Source organism: Trachemys scripta, chromosome 7 (genome assembly GCF_013100865.1).
Source record: "Trachemys scripta elegans isolate TJP31775 chromosome 7, CAS_Tse_1.0, whole genome shotgun sequence".
Classification (NCBI taxonomy): Eukaryota; Metazoa; Chordata; order Testudines; family Emydidae; genus Trachemys; species Trachemys scripta.
This window is the reverse complement of record NC_048304.1, coordinates 105,569,928-105,592,150: the sequence shown is the minus strand read 5'-3', so window position 1 is coordinate 105,592,150 and position 22,223 is coordinate 105,569,928. Positions and strand designations below refer to the sequence as shown.

The following is a 22,223-nucleotide window of genomic DNA, read 5'->3' as shown; positions in this document are numbered from 1 at the left end:
TTCCTCCTTATTTAACTAAAGGCCGATTTCAAATTACACTGTAACATGCATATTTCCTTTACAAAAATAAAATAAAAAATTGCCCAGTGTTTAGATCTCAAAAGCACGTTCATTATTACGCCAAACACAGAAATAAGACTTCTTGCTTTCTATGATTCAATTACTGCTTAAATTTATTTTAAACTGTTCACTAGAAACCAAAATAAAAATTAAATAGGAAAAAAATATTTACACTTCAAATGCAAAAGTAATGTGAATAGTTTTAGAGTGCCACTATTTTCCCTCTTACACCCACACAATTTTGTTGAAATAAATGAAGCTATAACAAAGAGAACAGCACAAGAGCAGAATTTACCCTAGAAACATTTCAGTTATATATAACTTGCCCTGAATTTTATGGAGGCCCATTGCAGTTCAGCACATGCACTGTGTTTTATTGTGTACTCAGTGAACAGTTATTTACACAGATGCTGGGGGGTTTTCCTCTCTCTCTCTCCTTTGCAACAGGTTTACTTTGAAGTGAAGACTTTTCTTTTCTCAGCTAATCTAATTTGTCCAAGATGAATGGCCTTATTTTTTTCTTTGGAAAACCAAGGCTGTTACACTGTTTCCAATTCTCCCTCCAAAGCAGAACTTGGGTGTTGGCAACTCCTCCAGAATTTCAAATCCTGCCAGACAGAAATTAATGCTTTTATTAAGAAGAAGTCATGTTACTCTTCCCTTGGATAACCTTTTGCAAACCACTTTTAATTCATATGGAAAACAAGCAAGTTAGTTACTTTGTAAGTTTATAGTACTGTGTTTTATATTGCTTCTTTATATAGCTGAAACGCCTCCATAGATAATAAAATCTTAGCTAGCTGCATTGTGCAGACTAACGACAGAAAAGATAAGAATTTGCCAGCAATTCTCGTTCTCAGTACACTTGGGTTTCAAGCTTCAGGCATGAGATTCAGAAGCTGACTAGCAAGTAAAAGAATTCAGACCCATCAGGAGGTTCACTGAGCAAGTGACATGTGAATGCACATGGAATGTCACAGCCTACAACTGCCAGTTCCTTTGTGACTAAGAGAAAAGATAAAAATGTATCCCAATTTTAAAGGTGAGCTGGGTGGGTGAATGGGGGATCTATTTTAAAGACCAGAGGAAAAAAGCCATACTGGTAAATAATTCTCTTCTTCTCCAGAATAACTTGCCTGCAATTCTTGTCCTCTGAGGTTGAAAGGTATAAAACTCCTGAACTGCATCTAGACTGGTAAAGTGGGAGCCAGAATTCCCTACGCATGCCTACAACGATGGAAGTTGTACTGAGGATAAGGCTGAGGATGCGCACCCACGTTTTATCGCTGTGATGTCTAATCCCACTCTGCTCAAATAAACACGGCAATAAAATGACATTAACATTTACCTACCGAAACCTTAAACAACCACAAGTTGGCAGATAACTCTGCCCCACTACTTACCTTCCCTGAACTCATTTAGCAGCTCCTCTTTGGTCCAATTACAAGAGGTTATGAGGAAAAAGCCTTCCATTTTCAACACCGTGCAGAGTGATTTCACATACTGCTTCCTCTTCTCAGCTGCATTGTCAGGATTAAGGCTTATGGCATCAAAGGTTCCCTTGTCAATACAAATCTGAAATCCTGATAGCTCAGCTGATGGAGTCAAGAAGTCTTTTACCTAAATCAAAAGTGTACATAGTATGTAAATAATCATCTTTTACTTGGGAAGTGCTGCATCTCTAATGGAGACTGGTGCTTTCATTTGTGAGGGCACAAAAATTGACAACACCTAAGTGTCATGGAACAAGATAACACTCACAACAGACTCAGAATCAGCTGAAGCAGTTTCAGGCTTTATTCCAAGCACACAAAATACCTAGTGGGTAAGAAGCCAGGCAGCCATTTTCCTGAGCAGATACTGACTGGCACTAGCTGAGCTCTTATATAGCCAGCCTGGCCGTCCTCTGGTGAGCAATGACCAATAGGGGGTAAACTATACTAATTCAGTTACAAGTTCTGCACAGGCTGTATGAGTACCTTACAGACAGGATCAAGTCCAAACCTCCATGGGCTGCATGAGTTCCTTACACTAGGTCTACTTGGGAAGTGGTTACCATGCAACTGCTTTGCATAATTTTGATGCCATATCAATTTGATTCTCCCTTTGCATTATGCAAAAATCTTTAGTTGAGCCCAGCTACATGCCTACCTATTTGAAGTGCTTTAGCTGGCCTCCATTGCAGTAGTATTTAAGCGCCTCACAATCTTTAATGTATTTGGAAGTTCACTCTAAGGTATTATTATTTACTATTTGCGGTGTGGCAGCACTGAGAGGCCCCAGTCATGGACCTGGGTCCAAGAGTGCTAGGCAGCATATAAACAGAACAAAAGTGACATGGCCCAAGGAGTTTATGATCTATTCTAAGGCTACGTCTACACTATAGCAGTAAGTCGACCTCGGTTACGCAACTCCAGCTACGTGAATAACGTAGCTGGAGTCGATGTCCCTTAGGTGTAGTTACTGCGGGGTCTACACCACAGGGGGTCGACGGGAGAAAATCTCCCACTGACATACCTTACTCTTCTCATCGGGGGTCGACCGGAGAGCGATCTGCTGTCGATTTGGCGGGTCTTTACTAGACCCACTAAATCGACCACCAATGGATCGATCTCAGAGCATCGATCCCCACTGTAGTGTAGACCTGCCCTCAGTATAAGAAAAGAGAACATCCAGACAGGGGGAACACAAGGTAACAATGAACTGGTCAGCATGAAAAGCAGTGGTGTCTGTACCACTGTTGAATTTTTTGTAGTTTGACATATTTAGTCTGCTATTTCTTACCTGAAAGTCAGAGTATATATTCTAGAACACAGAATTGATCTTTTAAAGTGTGATCTAGTCTCTCCCCTTGCTCAGGGATGACACTCTTGTTAGCCTAAATGGGAGTTTTGCACAGGTGTCAAGGGGAGTAAAATCTTCACCAAGAGATCTTCTGGTAAATACAGATGTATTAATAAGCTGTTGGTTAGAGTCCCCTTCAAGTGAGCAGAACTACAATTAGATTTCAAAAAATGTAGTCAGTATATTAACATGTGTCTGAAATCAAGTGACTCGATTAATCTCTCAGGTTCAATTGCTTTCTATTTTCCTTAACATAATCCCTCTGAACACTTACCTGCAATTTAATATTAGACAGCCCTTCTTTCTCTATTATATTTTGAGAAAGTTGTATTGCAGAAGGAGAGTAATCAATTCCAGTGAGATTAGTGTAACCACATTTTGCCTAGAGAAAGAGAGAGAATCTTACTCAGTGTACTTGCAAACTATCCTTACTCAGCAGGTCTGCTCCCTGTGTATAATCCAAGTCAATTCTACTCATCCTAATGACAAAAAAAAGCTTACTCATTTTTATTCCTGATGCCTCTGTAGAACCAAAAAAGCTATGGGAGCATGAGCTGTTATTCTATTTTGTTTTGTACATCATCAACAGAATTGTTAACTAAGAGCTAGTTCCTTCCAATAGATGGAAAACTGAGCAGAACCATGACAAGTAACACGCTGCAGAAGTAATTATAAAACACAATAATACATCCTCTAATCTGCACGAAAAAGGAAACTAGAAAACAGGAATTTCCACACAGATCACAATAATGGCCAGTATCAGATGCTTCAAAGGAAGGAATAAATCCTCCATACTCGACAATTCTACAACAACATAGTTATGGGAAAATTGTTTCTTAAATTCAGGCAGGTAGTTGATTTGTCCTGACGCAGACCGAAATCCCTAATACTTTTAATCCTAACTGGTGTAATTGCATATGATAGTCTGATTATTAACGTCTAATCCTTATTTGAATGCTACTGAGTTCTTTGCTTCAGTATTATCAGTGAGTTCCACAAGCCAATTATGTGCTGTGCCATACAGACATTGAGTTAGACTCTGTACTCAATAAACCAGTGCAGAGAGCAGAGCAGAGTTAATATGTTAATGGCAAACCTTTTCCTAAGCAGATGAGTTACAACATCTTGTATCTGCTGGCGTTTTACCAGAGAGTGTGTGGTTTCATTCCTAGATAGAATGAATTGCAAAAATGAAGCCTGGATGTCACAAGTGGCCAGGTCTGAATCCACCATGGAAGATGGGATCTTCTGGCCAGCAGCAGATATAAGTAGATGTTTTTATGACAAGATGGCCATTTGGGAATCCAATGGCATTAATAAGTTCAAAGGGATCCAAGGCTGTGCACTGACTTAATAGGAAGGCTGATGCCCTGGATAGCAGGGGATATACAAAGACATGCTTTTTGCAGCACTTTCTTCCTAACAGCATAACCTCTGTGAGTTCAGCTTTAACTAGCTGCTTTTAATACAGGCTTTAAATTTTAGCTAAACATCAGGAAAGCTGAGAGACTGTGTTGTTCACATTTGGCATGGAAAGATTTGGCAAAGAGCTGTGTACTGCTAAGACTTCCGCCCCAGTTGTCTTCCCAGAGCTTCCAGAGCCTTGTGAGTCTTCATAGTTGAGGGCTTTGGAGGTGGAAGAACAGTTCCCATACCAGCCCTCTCAATTTGGTGTTTGAGGAACAACATGATTCACTTGAGGGAGTTTCTGCTCACCTACATTCTCTTGGGACAGGCCAAGAGTGTTTGGAGATCAATGATACTGAATGCTGCAGAGTGCTCCAGATGAACGTAAGTGGACTAACTACCCTCTTCTACAGACAGGAAAAAATCACACACCAGAGCAACCAATTATGTCTCTTTACCATGCCCTGACCAATGGTACTGGTAGTTGGTATTGGAAAATGTTTTTTGCTGGTTTCTTGATTAGTGTCCTTAGAAAAAGCAGGTTAAATATGGGTCATAGTTTGCGAGGTCACTAGCACTGAGCAATGGTTTCTTTAGTGTTGGCCAGATTTCTGCATGTTCTGAATTAGGTGGTAGATTTCCCTCATTAAAGGATGTACTGACAATCTCTGTTAGTAGGGGTCCCAGATGTTCTCTGCTCTCCTACCATTCAGGAAACAGAAAGGTCAGAGTCGTAAGCGGTGGCCTGACTGCTCTATCAGTCTTTCCATAGCTATTAATAGTGAATGGGCTATATTCCTGGTGCTGTATCCAGGAAAAGGTAGCTGAATGAGAAAAGCTCATCACAAACACAGAGGCAGGAGAAGTCACAACTTCTCTGCAATTCAGTACACTAGACCCTCAGTAAGCAGGTCTGCAGGCTCCTCATCATACACATATGCCAAAGAGCAAGAGGACCCAACATTGTGGGTGGTGGGATAACAAATACTGGGAGCAGAGACAGAAAGAAAAGAGGAGAAAAATAAAGGAAAGGACGACAGAGGAAGTTTTCAAGAGTTTGTCTGTTGGAACTTGTGGAATGGCAGTTTCCCCACTGTGCCTGCATGATACATACAACAATGTGAGTACTGTCCCCACTTCGGGGTGCTTTGGCCTGTGGGTGGGTATCAGGATCTGTTAGCATCACAATGGTCACTCATGTGGTGCACCTGCTTAAGGTATGTTGGCATGTGGCATTCTGTGTCTACTTGACTTCTTCTAGAGTCACCTACTTTAGTCAGTCAGCTTTGCCTCATCTATATACAGCCTGCTGTACAGGAGTAAACAATGCTTCAACCAGCATTAACCACCATGGGAATAATTTTTCTTTGTATAATTCCACTTATTGTTCCTGACTGTTTATACATGTGTCTACTTTCCCACTGGGAACCAAGATATGACTTCACTTCACCTCTTCTTGCTCTGATGATAGCCCACCACACACCCTGTACAACCATGTTCCAGAGATGTTCCATCCTATTTAGTTAATAAACTTCATGTTGGCTCTTTCAGCATTGCAGTTTCTATGGAAATATCAGGTCCCAGCTTCCAACTGTAGAATTTTATTACTGTTGATGATGCATGAGCCAGAAGAATCCCAGTATTACTTCCAGATCCTGGGCTGAGATTACAGAGCTGCCAGTTGGACAAACTAATGCTTTTTCTCATAAACTGAGCAAATCTCATCTCGAGTTGAGAGTAAATAATCAACATCACGATCATTTTTCAGAATAGTACTTCACTTAAATAACTTCCCTTGTCAAACCACAGTACTTTGGGGCACTTTATAACTTGAGGAATAATTTGGGGGGGGGAGGGCGGGAGGCGGTGCCAATAGCCTTTAGAAGTGGATTTCCCAGATCATCTTTACCTTTCCTGATATGGAATAAAAAATCATTGTATGTTTACAAGTTACATCAGGGGTCAGATTCAAGGATGGTACAATACTCAAGTATGATCCAAAATAACTACATTCTTCTGCAGTGAAAGTGTTAACAGTGAATTTAAAACTATTAGGTTTCAAATTAACATCTCTAATGAGATAGATGGGGCAGTTATACTTCTCAGTGCTACTGTTTCTGTCTATCTGCAGATTTAGGAAGACAAGACAGCATTGGCTCACATTCATGGAGACTATAAACTTTAAAAAAAATACAAGAGCCACACACAAACTTAAATTCTGCTGTAACTGCTAAAGCCTATGGAGAAGTGCTGGGATGGTGAATACCATACACTGACTCAATCTAAACCAGCTAAGACATTCTACCAAAGCATTTAATCAAAAATGTGAAAAGGAACATAAAACTACTCATAACTAAACTTACTGAAGATTGCTCAACTTCATGCCCTGTTGTGCTCCTATGAAATAACAATATCAGTCTTTAAAACATACCTGATGCTGTGTTCCCACCTCAAGAGAAAAATTATCACTTTTTTTTTTAATTAAAGGGATACCATCAACTTAAAAAAACCCACACTTCTGCCTGAAAATATTTTAACTACTATTTTCACAAGTAATGCTAAAGGTAGTATAACCAAGATGCAAGGGGGGAACATCTCTATTTTGTGCATTTGACAGCCCTTTGTGTATTAGTCAATTTCACTATTTCCCATATACTACAGTATGTCAGTTCTCTCTCTTGTTATTGTGGGTCTTTCACACAGCAATAGAGGAGAGACAAGCATGCTAAAACATAAGAAAAGATCATAGTAAGTCTACAAACCATAGCAGGGGAATTCAGAAGCTGGTACAGAACCAGATATTATTTATAACAGTTTTTGAAACTGATTAGACTTCAAATTTACAGTTCCCTTTAAAGTGCTCAGAGAAACAGAAGACATTCCCAAGAAGTTGTAATCTAAACCAGTGGTTTTCAACCAGGGATCCGGGGCCCAATGGGGGGGCCACGAGCAGGTTTCAGGGGGTCCGAGAAGCAGGGCTGGCATTACATTTGCTTGGGCCCAGAGCAGAAAGCCGAAGACCCATCACCTGGGGCTCCAAGCCCTGCCACCCAGGGCTGAAGCCAAAGCCTGAGCAACTTAGCTTCACAGGGAAATATTCTCTCATTTGCAGTACATTTATATTCTCTGTTCTTAGCTTTGATTCTGTAATTTTACAAAATACCAACCAATTCAACAAGTAAAACACCATTTCCAGTTCCAATGTCAAGCACAGAGCTGTCCAGAGGGATCTTTTGTTTTTCCATCCATCTGATTAAACGAATCATGCTTTCTTCTCCAAACCTATCAGAAACAGAGGCTTAAGTAATTAACATATCCAAGACACATGAAAGGCACTGCAGCAACTGTACTTCATCTCTCTCCCTATCTGGCATTCATAAAGCACCTGTCACTATAGCATCTAGGCAACAACCTACATAGATCATATTCCAAGTCTGATTTGTTTAAGTTTTAAGTAAACCAAATGGCTTAAAACCTGCTGGGATTATCAGTACTGGAAACTAAGGCCCTCTTTATGGCCACATAAAATAAAGATTGCACTGGAAGCTTCCCGAGGCTACCTATTTAATTCTTAGTCTCTGATGATAATAATGGATGTCCTTGGTGAAATGAGTACGTGCCTACTGGTAAAACAGACTGCAACCACCAACTCACTGCACACCCAACAATTAATTTTCAGGGAGTAACTAACAATTTTCAGTCACAACAGAATAGGGCCAAATAGGAATTGGTGACTCCAAGGTGAAAAGCTCCATATCATATTACCAATACTTTGAACTATCCAGTGACCCAATGAGTTTATTTTGCTTTTACTCCATATATTTTCAAAAGAATAAAAATATTGTATGGATATGTCATTTGATAGTTATTCTCTTTATTTACCAAATTTCCCCAGCATCTCCACTCTCCTGAAAAATCTGTAATTCACTTTCATATGCAGCATCCCAACTAGAGAGGAAGAGAGGACAGAATATGAAATTAACACAGGAATGACTTACATGAATGATCAAGAAGAAAGGGCACAGGTGGAGACTGCATTCACATATCATACACCCCCTGTCCAACCCATAAGCTACTGAATTTCCCAAATTAGACACATGCATCAAAACAAAGGGCCAGATTTCCAGCTCCGTTTGAGAAGTGTATAGCACAACCCAGGAGGAGTATGGGCCAGGGGGCAACAGTGTGTTTTTGCATTCTCCTGATCCTGGGTTGTTCTTCACATTAAGTTAGCCCTCCAGAGTAGGTCAGACTGTTATAACCTCCACTAGCTGCCAACAGCCCTAATGGATTGTTATAGGAGCTAGGAATTGCTGGGAGCCCCAGTCACATCTCTTTATCCCATACCACACTTCCTATACCAGTAACCAAGATTTAAGAGGTGGCATGGGAGTGACTATATGCTAAGGCTAACCCAGGGGAGATTCTCCAGTGGTTAAAACAATGGGGAGTCCTTGTGGCACCTTAGAGACTAACAAATGTATTTGGGCGTAAGATTTTGTGGGCTAAAACCCATGGGCTGAAATTGTGGAAAAGCAGCATCACTTGCCCCATAACCTCAGCCGTGCAGAACACAATGCCATCCACAGCCTCAGAAACAACTCTGACATTATAATTAAAAAGGCTGACACAGGAGGTGCTATAGTCATCATGAATAAGTTGAAATATGAACGAGAGGCTGCTAGGCAACTCTCTGACACCACATTCTACAGGTCATTACCCTATGATCCCACTGAGGGTTACCAAAAGAAACTACACCATCTGCTCAAGAAACTCCCTGAAGAAGCACAGGAACAAATCTACACAGACACACCCCTAGAGCCCCGACCAGGGGTATTCTATCTGCTCCCCAAGATCCATAAACTTGGGACTCCTGGATGCCCCATCATCTCAGGCACTGGCACCCCGACAGCAGGATTGTCTGGCTATGTGGACTCTTTCCTCAGGCCCCGCGCTACCAACACTCCCAGTCATCTTCGAGACATCACTGACTTCCTGAGGAAACTACAATCCAGAAAACACCATCCTAGCCACTATGAATGTAGAAGCTCTCTACACCAACATTCCATACAAAGATGAACTACAAGAACAGTATCCCCAATAATGTCACGGCAAAACTGGTGACTGAACTTTGTCCTCACCCACAACTATTTCATATTTGGGGACAATTTATACCTTCAAGTCAGCGGGACTGCTATGGTTACCTGCATGGCCCCACAGTATGCCAACATTTTTATGGCTGACTTAGAACAACGCTTCCTCAGCTCTCGTCCCCTTGCGCCCCTACTCTACTTGTGCTACACTGATGACATCTTCACTCATCATCTGGATCCATGGGAAGGAGGCCCTTGAGGAATTCCACCAGGATTTCAACAATTTCCACCCCACCATCAACCTCAGCCTGGACCAGTCCACAGAAGAGATCCACTTCCTGGACAGTACAGTGCAAATAAGCAATGATCACATAAACACCACCCTATACCAGAAATCTACTGACCACTATCCTTACCTACATGCCTCCAGCTTTCATCCAGACCACATCACACGATCCATTGTCTACAGCAGTGGTTCCCAAACTTTAACAACCTGTGAACCCCTTTCACCAACCTGTCAAGTCTCGCGAACCCCCTCCTAAAAATGAGTATTTCCAGGTAATTTCTCCTTTACCTGAGTATAAATTATAAAAGCAGTGATCTTGGAAATATAAAATTTGTTTTTATGACATGTTTATTACACACTATTTATTATTATTAATCATTACAGTATTTTTATTACATTATGAAAATGGCAACACTCTTCCAAGATCTCACTTTCGTAGCTTGCATCATTTTGAATAAGCTTGTTATAAGACAAGGCTCCTATGTTTCATCAAGAAGTATCAGATGTGAAACAGCATGAAGGTATCTAAGAAGCCAACTCAAAGAGCTCCTCTTATACAAGCATTCAGGTCTTGAGCAGTTCAAGCAAACAACACACGTTACAGCAAAGCTTAAACTTGTTCTTCATAATAGTATTGTTTTTAAAAGTATCTGCCTATTTAATTTTAAAAACAGCAAAAAATATCCCCCTCCCTTTCCATTTCTTATAAGGAGTCTTGACGTTTAAATCTCCTCAGTGTGATAGATGTGTTTACTTTGATCTGCTTAGCTCTTGGAAGTCCAAGGGCTCCGGGCTGCTGGTCCCGTGCTGCCCGGAGTCCCTAAGGACAGCTCTGTCCGCCATTAGGGAATTTTCCCCCCCCGAGAACTCCCTGTAACATTTCACGAACCCCAGTTTGGGAACCACTGGTTTACAGCCAAGTTCTAAGATACAACCCCATTTGCTCCAATCCCTCACACAGAGACAAACACCTACAGGATCTCTTTCAAGTGTTCTTAAAACTACAATACTCACCTGGTGAAGTGAAGAAACAGATTGACAGAGCCAGAAGGGTACCCAGAAGTCACCTACTACAGGACAGGCCCAACAAAGAAAGTAATAGAACACCATTAGCCATCACCTACAACCCCCAACTAAAACCTCTCCAGCGCATCATCAAGGATCTACAACCTGTCCTGAAGGACGATCCCTCACTCTCACAGACCTTGGGAGACAGGCCAATCCCTCCTTACAGACAGCCCCCCAACCTGAAGCAAACACTCACCAGCAACTACACACCACACAACAAAAAAACTAACCCAGAAACCAATCCCTGCAACAAACCCTGTTGCCAACTCTGTCCGCTTCTCTATTGAAGGGACACCATCGTAGGACCTAGCCACATTAGCCACACCATCAGGGGCTCATTCACCTGAACATCTATCAAATGTGATATATGCCATCATGTGCCAGCAATACCCCTCTGCCATGTACATTGGCCAAACCGGACAATCTCTAAGCAAAAGAATAAATAGATACAAACCAGACATCAAGAACTGTAACCTTCAAAAACCAGTAGGAGAACACTTCAATCTCCCTGGTCATTCAATAACGGACTTAAAAGTGACAATTCTTCAACAACAAAACTTCAAAAACAGACTCCAATGAGAAACTGCAGAACTGGAATTAATTTGAAAACTGAACACCATCAAATTAGCCCTCAATGAAGACTGGGAGTGGATGGGTCACTACAAAAAGTAATTTTCCCTCTGCTGATACTCACACCCTCTTGTCAACTGTTTGAAATGGGCCATCTTGATTGCATTGGCCTTGTTAGCACTACAAAAGTAATTTTCCCTCCCTTGGTATTCACCCTTTCTTGTCAACTGTTGAGAATAGGCCACTTCCACCTTAATTGAATTGCCTCGTTATCACTGATGCCACACTTGGTAAGGCAACTCCCATCTTTTCATGTGCTATAATATATATTCTGCTTATTGTTTTCACTCCATGCATCCAATGAAGTGGATTTTAGCCCATGAAAGCTTATGCCCAAATAAATGTGTTAGTCTATAAGGTGCCACAGGGACTCCTTGTTGTTTTTGCTGATACAGACTAACACGGTTACCACTCTGAAACCCGTTTCCAGTGGTTGGATCCCGTTGGATGGAACAGTGTAAAGTTGCCAAATTACATCAAAAGTCTCCATCTTGCAAGGACAGCGCATGTTCCAGTAACCATTTCAATGCCAAGATAGATCAATAAGGTTATAATGGTGTTTGTCATACTCATAAACTGTAATGTTCCTTTTGAGTGCTGAAAGGCTCCAGAAAAGTGTGAAGCTCCTTACAAACTCTGAGAACATCAAGCAAAAATAAAAGAAATCACTACCAATCTGACCCTTACAAAATCTGAGACACAAATGAATGGCATACTCAGTTATTTTATGATCCATGTTAGAACTTGTTACGTTCTCCATGGTATTGCTCAGTCAAAGATTTATTTGTATATTATACAAACTGATGTGGAACATTTGTCCACAGAGTGAACTGAAAAGGTGCAGGTTGCTAGATATGAACTGCATTGGGGGGAGGGGAGGAATTCAATTTTTCCGACTGCTCCTGAGATTGAGCTCAAAACTTGAAATATTTTAGCTCTTATTTAAATTTTGGGTTTTAAAATGGAACTGCTTTCGAGTTGTAGGATTATAAAAAGCTTTCAGAACCACCAACTTCTAAGGTTGTAATTTTTGTAGCGGGTACGATCATGTATTTTTCTCAAAGAGTCCAAAAAACTTCTTTTAAACAACTTTTTTTTTCTGTAGCAGCAATGAAGAATAATTGGAAATTGTACAATTTACTAAGGATTCATTCCTCAGGTTCAAGAGAAAATATTAGGCCTATAACACACTGCTACATACTTAAAGTCACATGCTCTCCTCCTAAACTCCACAATCAAATTAAAAAAAGAAAAAAAGACTGAAACAAGGAGAGCAAGATGCAACTAACTTTGCTGAGATCTAGTGCCTGGGGAAAATGTCATTAATAAGAAATTACAAAAAACTGACAATTTTTACTTTACAATTGTCTACATGGGGAAATTGCCCAGAATAGCTATTGAGGAATGAACTATTCTGCTTTGAAATCACTCTCTGATTATTCTGGAATAGAGTGTCCACAGGGGGAGCTAGTCTGGAATAGCTATAGCAGTCAATTTCTCTGTGTAGACAAGCCCAAATGGTATCAGCAGGGAGGTTTGATTTCCAGCTCAGGAATACATGATATATGCTAGCTCTGCTGGAGCTCACATTAGAAATGGCAGCATAATCCAGGAATGCTGGAACAATCTTTTTAGTGGGGGTGCTGAGAGCCAATGAACCAAACTGTAAACCCTATATATAATGGAAACCACTTCAAGCCGGGGTTGCGGCAGCTACCCTTGCACCCAAAGTTCCAGCACCTATGCTGGGGTCAAAGGTTTGGGCAGTGTCTGGCCAGCACCCAAGTACAAGCCTTCCTGATCCCCAGGGGACATATACCCAGCCATCGCCGAAGCCACAACACTATTTCAATGCCCTAATGCAACTCGCCAGCCTGCCCACCCGGGCTGGGGATGACCCCTCGCAACCGCAGCGCAGACATCACCAGGGCTCAGCAGCGCCAGAGGAAGCAGGAACCAAGGTCCCAATGAAGGTCAATGGGCTTGGGGACAATTTTGCCAACCCGATTGTCCCGGAGTCTCCGGGAATTAAAGATGACTCTTTAATTAAAGATCATGTCAATGTGATGAAACCTCCAGGAATACGTCCATCCCAAACTGGCAACCCTAGTTGGGAGCCTAACAGCCGCAGCCCCTCTGAAAAGCCCGGGCCTGAGCCTTGGTTGCACACACACACCCAGGGCCTGCCCACTAGGGAACGAAACCCTGCGCTCTCCCGGGACTCTGCCAGGGGCTGCGACGCCCAAGGTGCTGGGCAGGCCCCGCGCCGCGCCGCGCCCCGCCCGGGACTCACTGCTCTTTGGTCCCCAGGGCCGAGGGGCCGAACTCGGGCCCTTGCCCCGAGGAGTCACGTGGCCGCTCCCCGGCGACACTCATCCTCCAGGCGGCAGAGAAGCCGGAAGTGCCCGCGCACCATAGAGCGCGGCTGGGCTAGAGCACACCTGCGGCCAGCCCCTCTAGGCTGCTGGAGGACTTTTCCTCTGCCCTGTGCGGCTGGAATAGTGGCAGAGGGGAGTTGGGGTCGTGGAAGCCGTGCCCGGTGTGACCACACGTACAGGGATCGGGGCTGCTCCGGCCGGGCTCAGTTGCGCTTGTGAAGCGCTGTGTGTTTAAATAACGTCTCTTCTCAGTGCCCTTCGAGCGGCAGGCTGGCTTGGGTGTTGTACCCTCCGGGGGGAGGGGAGGGTCGGGTCAGACCTGGGTCACTTCAGCAAGGGGTCCCTGTCACACACACACACACACACACACACCCCTTTTCTGTCTCGGGGGCTATTACAGCAGAGAGCCAGCACTGAGCATTGCTTAACTAGAGGGAAGATGAAAGACAAGGAAGGATAATCTAATCCTTATTTCTCGAAGCATGGAATTGAGTGGGGTTGGGGTTAAGGTCAAGGGGCTCCGGTTACACAGCCCCCTAACATGACATGCTCATAACGTTTTTAGATTCTGACACGTGTTTTCGCTGCACAACTAGGGACTCTGGGGTGTTGCAGTAGTGAGGGGGAACGTGGAACTGTGTGAGAGTAGTGCTGGGGGGAGAGGATTGGGGTCGAGTAGTGGGGAGTATAGGTGGAGAAGGCTTTGGGGCTGCAGTGAGGGGAGAGGGATTATGGTGAGGAGGATAAATGGTAGAGGAAGGGAAAGGCATTGGTAGTAGGGTGGCCAAGTGGCCGGTTTTTGACCAGAAAGTCCAGTCGAAAAGGGGACCTGATGGTGTCCAGTCAGATCTATTGACTTGACACCCAAAGTCCAGTTACTTCGGGTGGGGGAGGCAGGAAGGTGCCAAGTCATTATCCACGCCAGCCCCTACTCAGCCAGGACCGCCTCCTATCTGCATCGGGCAGATGCAGCTCCCGCCCACGCTCTGCAGGCAAGTCCCTCCCAACCCTCGCAGGGAGGCGGGCAGAGGGGAAAAGCAGTGAGTGATGGAGGGATGGAGAAAGAGGAGCAAACAGGGGCACGGCCTCAGGGGGAAGGGGCGGGACAGGAGTGGGCCCTTGGGGGAAAAGGCAGGGCAGGGGTGAGGCCTGGGTGGAAGGGGCAGGGCAGGGGCGGGTCTTCAGGGGGAAGGGGAGGTTATAGCACTCCTGCTGGAGTGTCCGTTTTTTAAGGTCTGGGGCAGGAGTACTAGGGGAAGTAGAAGGGTGGGGAGGACATTGGGATTGGGGATTTGGGGCTGGTTGGCAAGAGGAGGGATGGGATCTGTCAGCCCATGGTATCCCCTCCCTCCTCTGAGCCCCTTTCCTTGCTCTCCATGTACGATCTTGGGGGGAGGGAGGGCTTCTCTGGGAGAAGTCTGAGCTCTTCTCCCTGTCTTCCCTGTCACTGTGTGAGCCAGGAATCAGGGTCTGGGGGTGGGAGGGCTGGCTTTTTTTTTTTGGCTAGTCTGAGCTGGGAGTATGGGGACAGCAGTGAGGTGGAGTGTTGGAATAGTGCAGGAATAATGAAGTGGAAAGGAAGGTGTCAGAGATATGCTGTGGGGGAGGGAGGGTGAGGAGAGCCGAGCCTTCAGCTAAAGTCCTCCACTAAACTCCTACATCCATCAGTCAATCCAGGATAGGTGCTTATAGCTCCAATCAGTGTAGTGTCTGAGCACTTCACAATCTTTAATGTATTTACCCTTACAACACCCCTGTTAGTTAGACAGAATAAGGTCACAAAAGAAGTCTATCATGGAATGGGATATTGAACTCAGGTGTCCCAGGTCCTAACCACTGGACTGGACCATCTTTCCTTTCATGCCCCCCGCCACCTTCAAAAATGTCCTCACTGAACTCCAAGCTAGTCCTGCATCCTCTCACCAGCTCCTGAACACGTGGGTCCCAAGATGAGGTTTGCCTCTTTGTGGGACTGTTGGAAGGGAGAACCAGTCGGTGCTGGAGAAGCAAAGAGATGATGCAGAGGCAGTGAAGACTACAAATTAGCAAAGATTGGGCAGCTAGACATGGGGCAGACCAATCAACAAATCCCGATACACTCTGAACTTTAGGTATGTCTACCCCTTTTCTGTAACAGGTTGACTGGAACCATGCAACTTAGAAGCAGCTGTGTATTGAGGATGAAAGCAAATACAACGGGCTCTATTCTATGCAGATGAGGCTTCTGGGAAGTTGCCAATATGACCCTCACTCAGATGGGCAAATTTTGGACAGCCCCACGTCTGTCCATGGGGGAATAAAGTCAGAGGCAAGAAAGCTCTCATGTTGTGTTTGCATACAGAACATTTTAGCAATACTGCAAGCTTCTTTATAGATAACATGGGCTTGGTCTGGCAAAGTGTTGAGTGCTATTTTGAGGTATTTAGCATTATACAGGATTGGACCCTATGTTATTCACATAACAAACCACACCAGTCGCATGGAATATGCTTTCTTTTTTCCAGACCTAGGTTTTCAGGCCTTAAAGAGCTTTAAAGTATTTATATTTTAAGCTTCATAAAGTCAGTAGGCCTGGCAGTAATGCTACACCACTAATATTTTAGCAGATTAGAGGACTAAACTTAAGAGATCCATTCCTGCAACTCTTAACTGCACAAACAGGATTAGGTCATAGCTATTTTAATACTGTACTTCAATAGACCAAATTCATCCTTAGCGTGACTCCAATTTTAAGTCCTATTCTTTTGTCTGTCTGTCTCTTAAACTGTGATTCTTTTGTTTTAGAGACATGATTTTCCTGTTTTTCCATCATCATATACAAATGCCAGCATGTCATTTAAACAGATTAAACAGTAAATAGCCTTGCTTTCAATGGATAATGTGACTCCAAATGAACAGATTTTGAACCCTGGACCATCTGACCCATATGACTGATCTAAAACCATTAGAATCAGAAGGATTTCTGCTATTTCTTTTGGATCACTAGTGTGTGAAGAGACAGGAAATATAAACACATTTCTTAGACTCAGCAATGAGTACAGTGCATAACCTACAGTGAATGGGGCTTGAAACTTAATCAAAAATATAATTGCTGTTTTATGGCAAATGAAAATGTAAGTGCCTTAGATTAGAAAAGAAATAGAATCTAATCTCTCTGTACATTTCTAATGTGACCATGCCATACCATCTAGAAGTCTATAATAAAACTAATAATTTTCTGTATTATTTTTATTCTGCACCTATTATATATTCCCTTTAAAAATGACCTGGAGATAACATTGTTCTATATTGTGTTGGGCTTATCAAACACAGCATTATCAGCTTTTAAAAGGAACTTTTCATCACATTTTAAATAATATTTTCCTTGCTGTTGTTTATCTGTTCCATGCTTTAAAGGGATTATAATAATCAGTTTCCTTGCTCGTATGTTTTTTCTTTCATTATTCATTCACACATTGGTTCAGTTTTGAAAGGCTTCTCCTAAGATCTTCCAGTATTGAGCATTTGAAATCTATGTATTGAATGAAAAGGTATTGATTCTTGTATTAAAAATAATAATTTTATAAAGATCAAATATACAAATAAATAAATATTATAAATACTTATATTCCCTAAAGGAAGAAGTGTACACAATGAAATATATGACAGGACTGGCACCTTTTCCAAAGAACAAGCAATTAGGAATCTGAAAATGGGTATAACTAGCTGGACACCGCATTAAAGTGATAAACCCTGAAACTACCAGATCATCTGTGCTGGAGGACCCACACAGAACCCCACACAGAACCTCAATCTGATCATCACAGGGGTTCCCCCACATGGAATGGTTTGCAAGATGAAGGCCACAGCCTTTTTGATTTCTAACACAAGGAATTACATGGTTTTGGGAATCAGATTCTACAGGTCCATTAAATGTAAAAACATACAGCAAATCAATATTTAGACAGAGAAGTCAAACACAAAAATGTCCGGAAAGTGAAAAGTTATGCCTACAACAGCCTTCACTCAGCCTTTTTGCACAGTTCTTGAACAGTTTTAACAATATCAAGCTCCATTCTGCAAACATTATCAAGGGTGCTGCTTACTATCTTGTGTAGTTTCAAGGGTGTCAATAAGTGTTTACAGTTTTGAGAAGCTCACTGGTTTCCATGGACTATTCATGGTCGTCTGACCGACATTTGGTAGTTTGCAGGATTGGTCCTATAAATGTTACTGTAGAAACAGGGGCGGCTCTAGTTTTTTTGTCAAGTATCAGAGGGGTAGCCGTGTTAGTCTGGATCTGTAAAAAGCAGCAGAGAGTCCTGTGGCACCTTTAAGACTAACAGATGTATTGGAGCATAAGCTTTCGTGAGTGAATGCCCACTTCGTCGGATGTATGTCATGGGTATTCACCCACGAAAGCTTATGCTCCAATACATCTGTTAGTCTTAAAGGTGCCACAGGACTCTCTGTTGCTTTCTAGCTTTTTTGCCGCCCAAGCATGGCAGGCAGGCTGCTTTTGGCGGCATGCCTGCGGGAGGTCCACCGGTCCCGCAGCTTCGGCATACCCGCAGCCGAATTGCCGCCGAATCCGTGGGACTGGTGGACCTCCGGCAGGCAAGCCGGCGAAGGCTGCCTGACTGCCTCCCTCACAGGGACCGGCAGGGCGTCCCCTGCGGCTTGCCGCCTCAGGCACGCGCTTGGAGCGCTGGTGCCTGAAGCCACCACTGAGTAGAACCTCAGAGTTACAAACACCTCAGGAATGCAGGTTGTTCGCAACTCTGAAATGTTTGTAACTCTGAACAAAACGTTATGGTTGTTCTTCCAAAAGTTTACAGCTGAACATTGACTTAATACAACTTTGAAACTTTACTATGCTGTTTAAAAATGTTGCGCTCCATTTATTTATTTTTAGTAGTTTTCATTTTACACAGTACTGTACTGTATTTGCTCTTTTTTTTTTTTTTTTTTTTTTTTTTTGGTCTCTGCTGCTGCCTTATTGTGTACTTCGGGTTCCAAATTGGGTGTGTGGTTGACAGGTCAGTTTGTAACTCTGAGGTTCTACTGTACTATATTAGGCCTCAATTCTGCAAGATTGGAGCCTGAAAGTATATTTTTTACAGCAAAAACAGGAATGAGGAATGAGGCTGTAGGAATCCTAGACCTACTAATTTAGCTTTGGCATATGAATGCACAACTCCCGCTGAATTTGGCCTCTTCATTTTTGTTGTTGTTATACTAACTTGGGCCCCAGTCCTGCAAGCTGATCCAGGCAGGCTGTGCACAAGCAGAACTCCATTGACTTCAATAGGATGATACAAATGAATAAGGGTCTGCCCACATGGATTATCTTGCAGTTTCCAGGCTTTAATCTCTTACATTTAATGTTACATTAAGAATCCTTAATTTAATTCTATTTGGTTAATAAAAAAGACTGAAAGACGTAAGTATGAAAAAGAAAAAGTAGTATTTGCATGTGAAATCACCTCTACTGAGATACATATTGTGATTTTTACTTCTCATTTACAAGTTTTATTGAACTTTGTATGAAACTATAGATGAAATCACATCTCCCTGCATGGACATGTTACTGAGCTGCACCCTTAAAATCATACTGTCACCTGTACATTATTTTGTGGGAAACCTGTCACAGGAAATAGCTGTTGCCATCAGTGGGGAAGATTTTGCTATTAGTGTAACTCCATTAACTTCGGTGGGATTGGCGTGAGGTGTAACTGGAAATAGAATTTGGTTTCTTATACTATTGTTCATCCATGCCTCCAAAACCAAACCTTCAGTACTATGTATTCATGAAAACATAAATAGAAACCTTTGCGATTTTAAAATGACTAAATCTGTTTTATTATTATTAAATATGTTTATTACACTAGTGGCCAGAGAACCTGATGTGGACCCCCACTGTACTGGGTGCCATGCAAACATAAAATGGCACAGTCCCTACCCCACTGAGGTCTAGTCACCTGTGATATTTAAGTCTGAGGCCCAGAGACAGCATGGGCAGAGGGGTCTACATGTCCATGGGTTATCTGACGACAATCTAACGACACCACAGTCAGGTCAAGGCACATGGAGTGGGTCTATCCCTGTGCTCTATACAGCACCAGGTACACCGATTCTGCTAGGGCAATGCCTGGTGACCTGGCCTCATGTCTATACAGTGTTGTGTGCACAGACACTACTTGGACAAACAGTGCTGACACTACTAGGGCAATGCCTGGTGACCTTCCCTTGGTCTGTACAGCACTGTGTACTCTGATGCTGCTTAGGCTGCTAGAGCATTGCTTGGTGCCATTCCAATATTCTGTACAGCACTGTGCATGCCCACATTGCTAAGGGCATTGCCTGGCAACTATTCCTGTGCTCCATACAGCGCGGGGCATTGCCTGGCAACCTGTCCCCGTGCTCCTTACAGCACCGTGTGCGCCGACACTGGTAGGGCACTGGTGACCTGTCTCTGTGCTCCATACAGCGCAGCGCATGCCCACACTGCTAGGGTATTGCTGGCGACCTGTCTCCGTGCTCAGTACAGCGCCGTGCACACTGACCAGGGCTGCCTCCAGGCACCAGCCGACCAAGCACATGCTTGGGGCGGCACCTTGTAAGGGGCGGCGCTCGGGTTTTGTTTGTTTGTTTCGGCAGGGTGGCGCTCGGGGGTATTTTTTTGTTGTTGTTTTTGGTTCGGCGGGGCGGCTCTCGGGGGGGTGGTTTTGGTTTGGCGGGGCAGCACGGGGGAGGTTGCTTTTGGTTGGGCGGGGCAGCGCTGGGGGGGGCTTGGTTCGGCAGGGTGTCACTGTGGGGGGTTGTTACTGTGGGGCGGTTTTTTTTTTTTTTTTTGCTTGGGGCAGCAAAAAAGTTAGAGCCAGCCCTGATACTGACACTGCTAGAGCACTGCCTGGCGACCTGTCCCCGTGCTCCGTACAGCACCGTGCGCGCCGACGCTGCTAGGGCATTGCCTGGTGATACCCTGCAGACAATGACAATCGTTACTAGTAGTGCATAGCGAGAGGTATTGATAGGCACGGCCCAGATAAGGGTGCCAGCGCCCCGCCAGCACTGTGCTAGGGCGCATGGGTTCCGTCTGGGGCAGCAGCTCCTACCCCTCCCAGGCGCCCGCGCATTGAGCCTGGCAGCTGGGAACTACATTTCCCAGGCATCCCCGCGGCGCTCCCGGAAGCCGGGACGGTGGGGCGGTAGTGGGAGGGGGCGGCGCGGTGGTTTGTGGGAGCGGCAGCGGCGGTGGTCTCCATCATGGCGGCTTCCATTTCGGGCTACACGTTCAGTTCCGTCTGTTACTACAGCGCCAACAGCAGCGCGGATCACGTAGGTGTCCGGGGCTGCGCTCAGCTCCCCGCTGGGGGGCTGCTGGGAGGGCGACGGGCTCCTCACCACCACAGGCGCTGGGGGGCTTCGGGGAACCCCCTGCCTGCTTGCCCTGGGCCTAGCGCCCCCGGCCCCGCCCGCCTGCGCCTCACCTCTGCGCGGGGGCAGGCTGAGGGGGGAGCCCGGAGCCGGGGGTGGTGGGGTGAGGGGAAAGGGAAGTGGAGGGGCAGAGTTGGCGGGGGGGGGACGTGCTGTGAGGGGCTTGGGGAAGTGAGTCTCTTATGTTTTCCCCCCCGCAACTGGTCTAACGAATCAGTCAGAAGGAGTACAGGGAAAAGGGGGAAGCTCGGGTGGTCCTACACAGGGCAGTAGGCATTAAAAGTGGTATGTGTTGTTGCAATCCAGTCTAGGCCTTTGCATGTCAGTGCATTGCTGACATCAGTCGTGCATCAGTCCTGCCTCTAGGGATGTTTATTTCTCTTGTTGTTCCAGTTCTCGTTTAAACTCTGGTCTGAATACTTTCAGGAAATGGATCCCGTTCTCCATCTTCTCTTGCCTGCCCCACATGTCCCTGCTGAAATTAACTAGGTGGATAGTATGGTGCCATAGTCGCAGAAGGCCATTTATGGGTGTCTAAACCAAAAGCTAGCTTCCAAAAGCTGCCTAATATCTTGAGTTCATGACTCTTATAAGAACAAAGTAGGCTTTTTAATAAGAGACTATTTTTACAATATTCTCTTCAATGTGCATAGTTTCTCTTCCTTGTATAAAATCATATTGGCATACAATAGACATTGGATCACAATTCACTTAAATAAACTGCCTACTTTGACCATCCCTTGAGTATTGTAACTTACTTGTTGACCTAATACAAGTTATCACTCTAGTTTCATTGTAAAATGTATGTAATCAAGAAGCAGAAATTTAAAGAGAGTTTGTCAGTTGAATTATCAACATTTCTATTGACTGTGTTTCACAAAGTAAACAAAAAAGCTACATTTAATGTATCATACTACTGGAATTTATTATAGGGATTTTATAATGTCTGCAAAGGTCTTTCACCCTTGAAAGTAGATTTTTAATTTTAAAGAGTGTGGTTTGACTAACAGTCTGATGTAGGCCCGAATTCTGCAAACA

The 22,223-nt window shown here is 44.0% G+C and overlaps 2 protein-coding genes across 6 annotated transcripts in view; one reads left to right on the top strand and one right to left on the bottom strand.

Moving 5' to 3' along the window:
• Positions 1-268: 268 nt before the first annotated feature.
• On the bottom strand, positions 269-13,827 carry EEF1AKMT2 (EEF1A lysine methyltransferase 2). Of its 5 annotated transcripts, none has more exons than XM_034776966.1 (7): positions 13,271-13,506; positions 11,958-12,024; positions 8,194-8,259; positions 7,479-7,593; positions 3,179-3,286; positions 1,464-1,680; positions 269-668 (listed from the first exon to the last, which is right to left on the bottom strand). In XM_034776966.1, the coding sequence occupies exons 1-7, from the start codon at positions 13,308-13,310 to the stop codon at positions 571-573; spliced, it is 711 nt and encodes a 236-aa protein (XP_034632857.1). In that variant the 5' UTR covers positions 13,311-13,506; the 3' UTR covers positions 269-570. The 5 variants fall into 5 exon arrangements, 4 of the variants coding, with proteins under 4 accessions (XP_034632857.1, XP_034632859.1, XP_034632860.1 ...); XR_004646558.1 differs by lacking the exon at positions 269-668 and adding an exon at positions 2,845-3,054 and having other exon boundaries at positions 1,554-1,680; positions 13,271-13,552; XM_034776968.1 differs by lacking the exons at positions 11,958-12,024; positions 13,271-13,506 and adding an exon at positions 13,682-13,827.
• A 7,154-nt stretch (positions 13,828-20,981) lies between these two features.
• The window catches only part of ABRAXAS2 (abraxas 2, BRISC complex subunit), a 29,302-nt gene continuing 28,060 nt past the window's right edge, over positions 20,982-22,223 (top strand). Inside the window, exon 1 of the mRNA XM_034776725.1 lies at positions 20,982-21,086. Within this exon, the coding sequence (XP_034632616.1) occupies positions 21,015-21,086 (72 nt within the window). The 5' untranslated portion in view covers positions 20,982-21,014. The remainder of the gene's footprint in view (positions 21,087-22,223) is intronic.

Coding starts and splice junctions, on each gene's coding strand:
- EEF1AKMT2 (XM_034776966.1), bottom strand. CDS start 13,310: ATGTCTGCGCTGCGGTTGCGAGGGGTCATCCCCAGCCCGG. Junction 8,260..11,957: donor AGGAACATTACAGTTTATGA/GTATGACAAACA, acceptor CTTCCTCTCTAG/TTGGGATGCTGCATATGAAA. Junction 669..1,463: donor GCTAAATGAGTTCAGGGAAG/GTAAGTAGTGGG, acceptor TCTGTCTGGCAG/GATTTGAAATTCTGGAGGAG.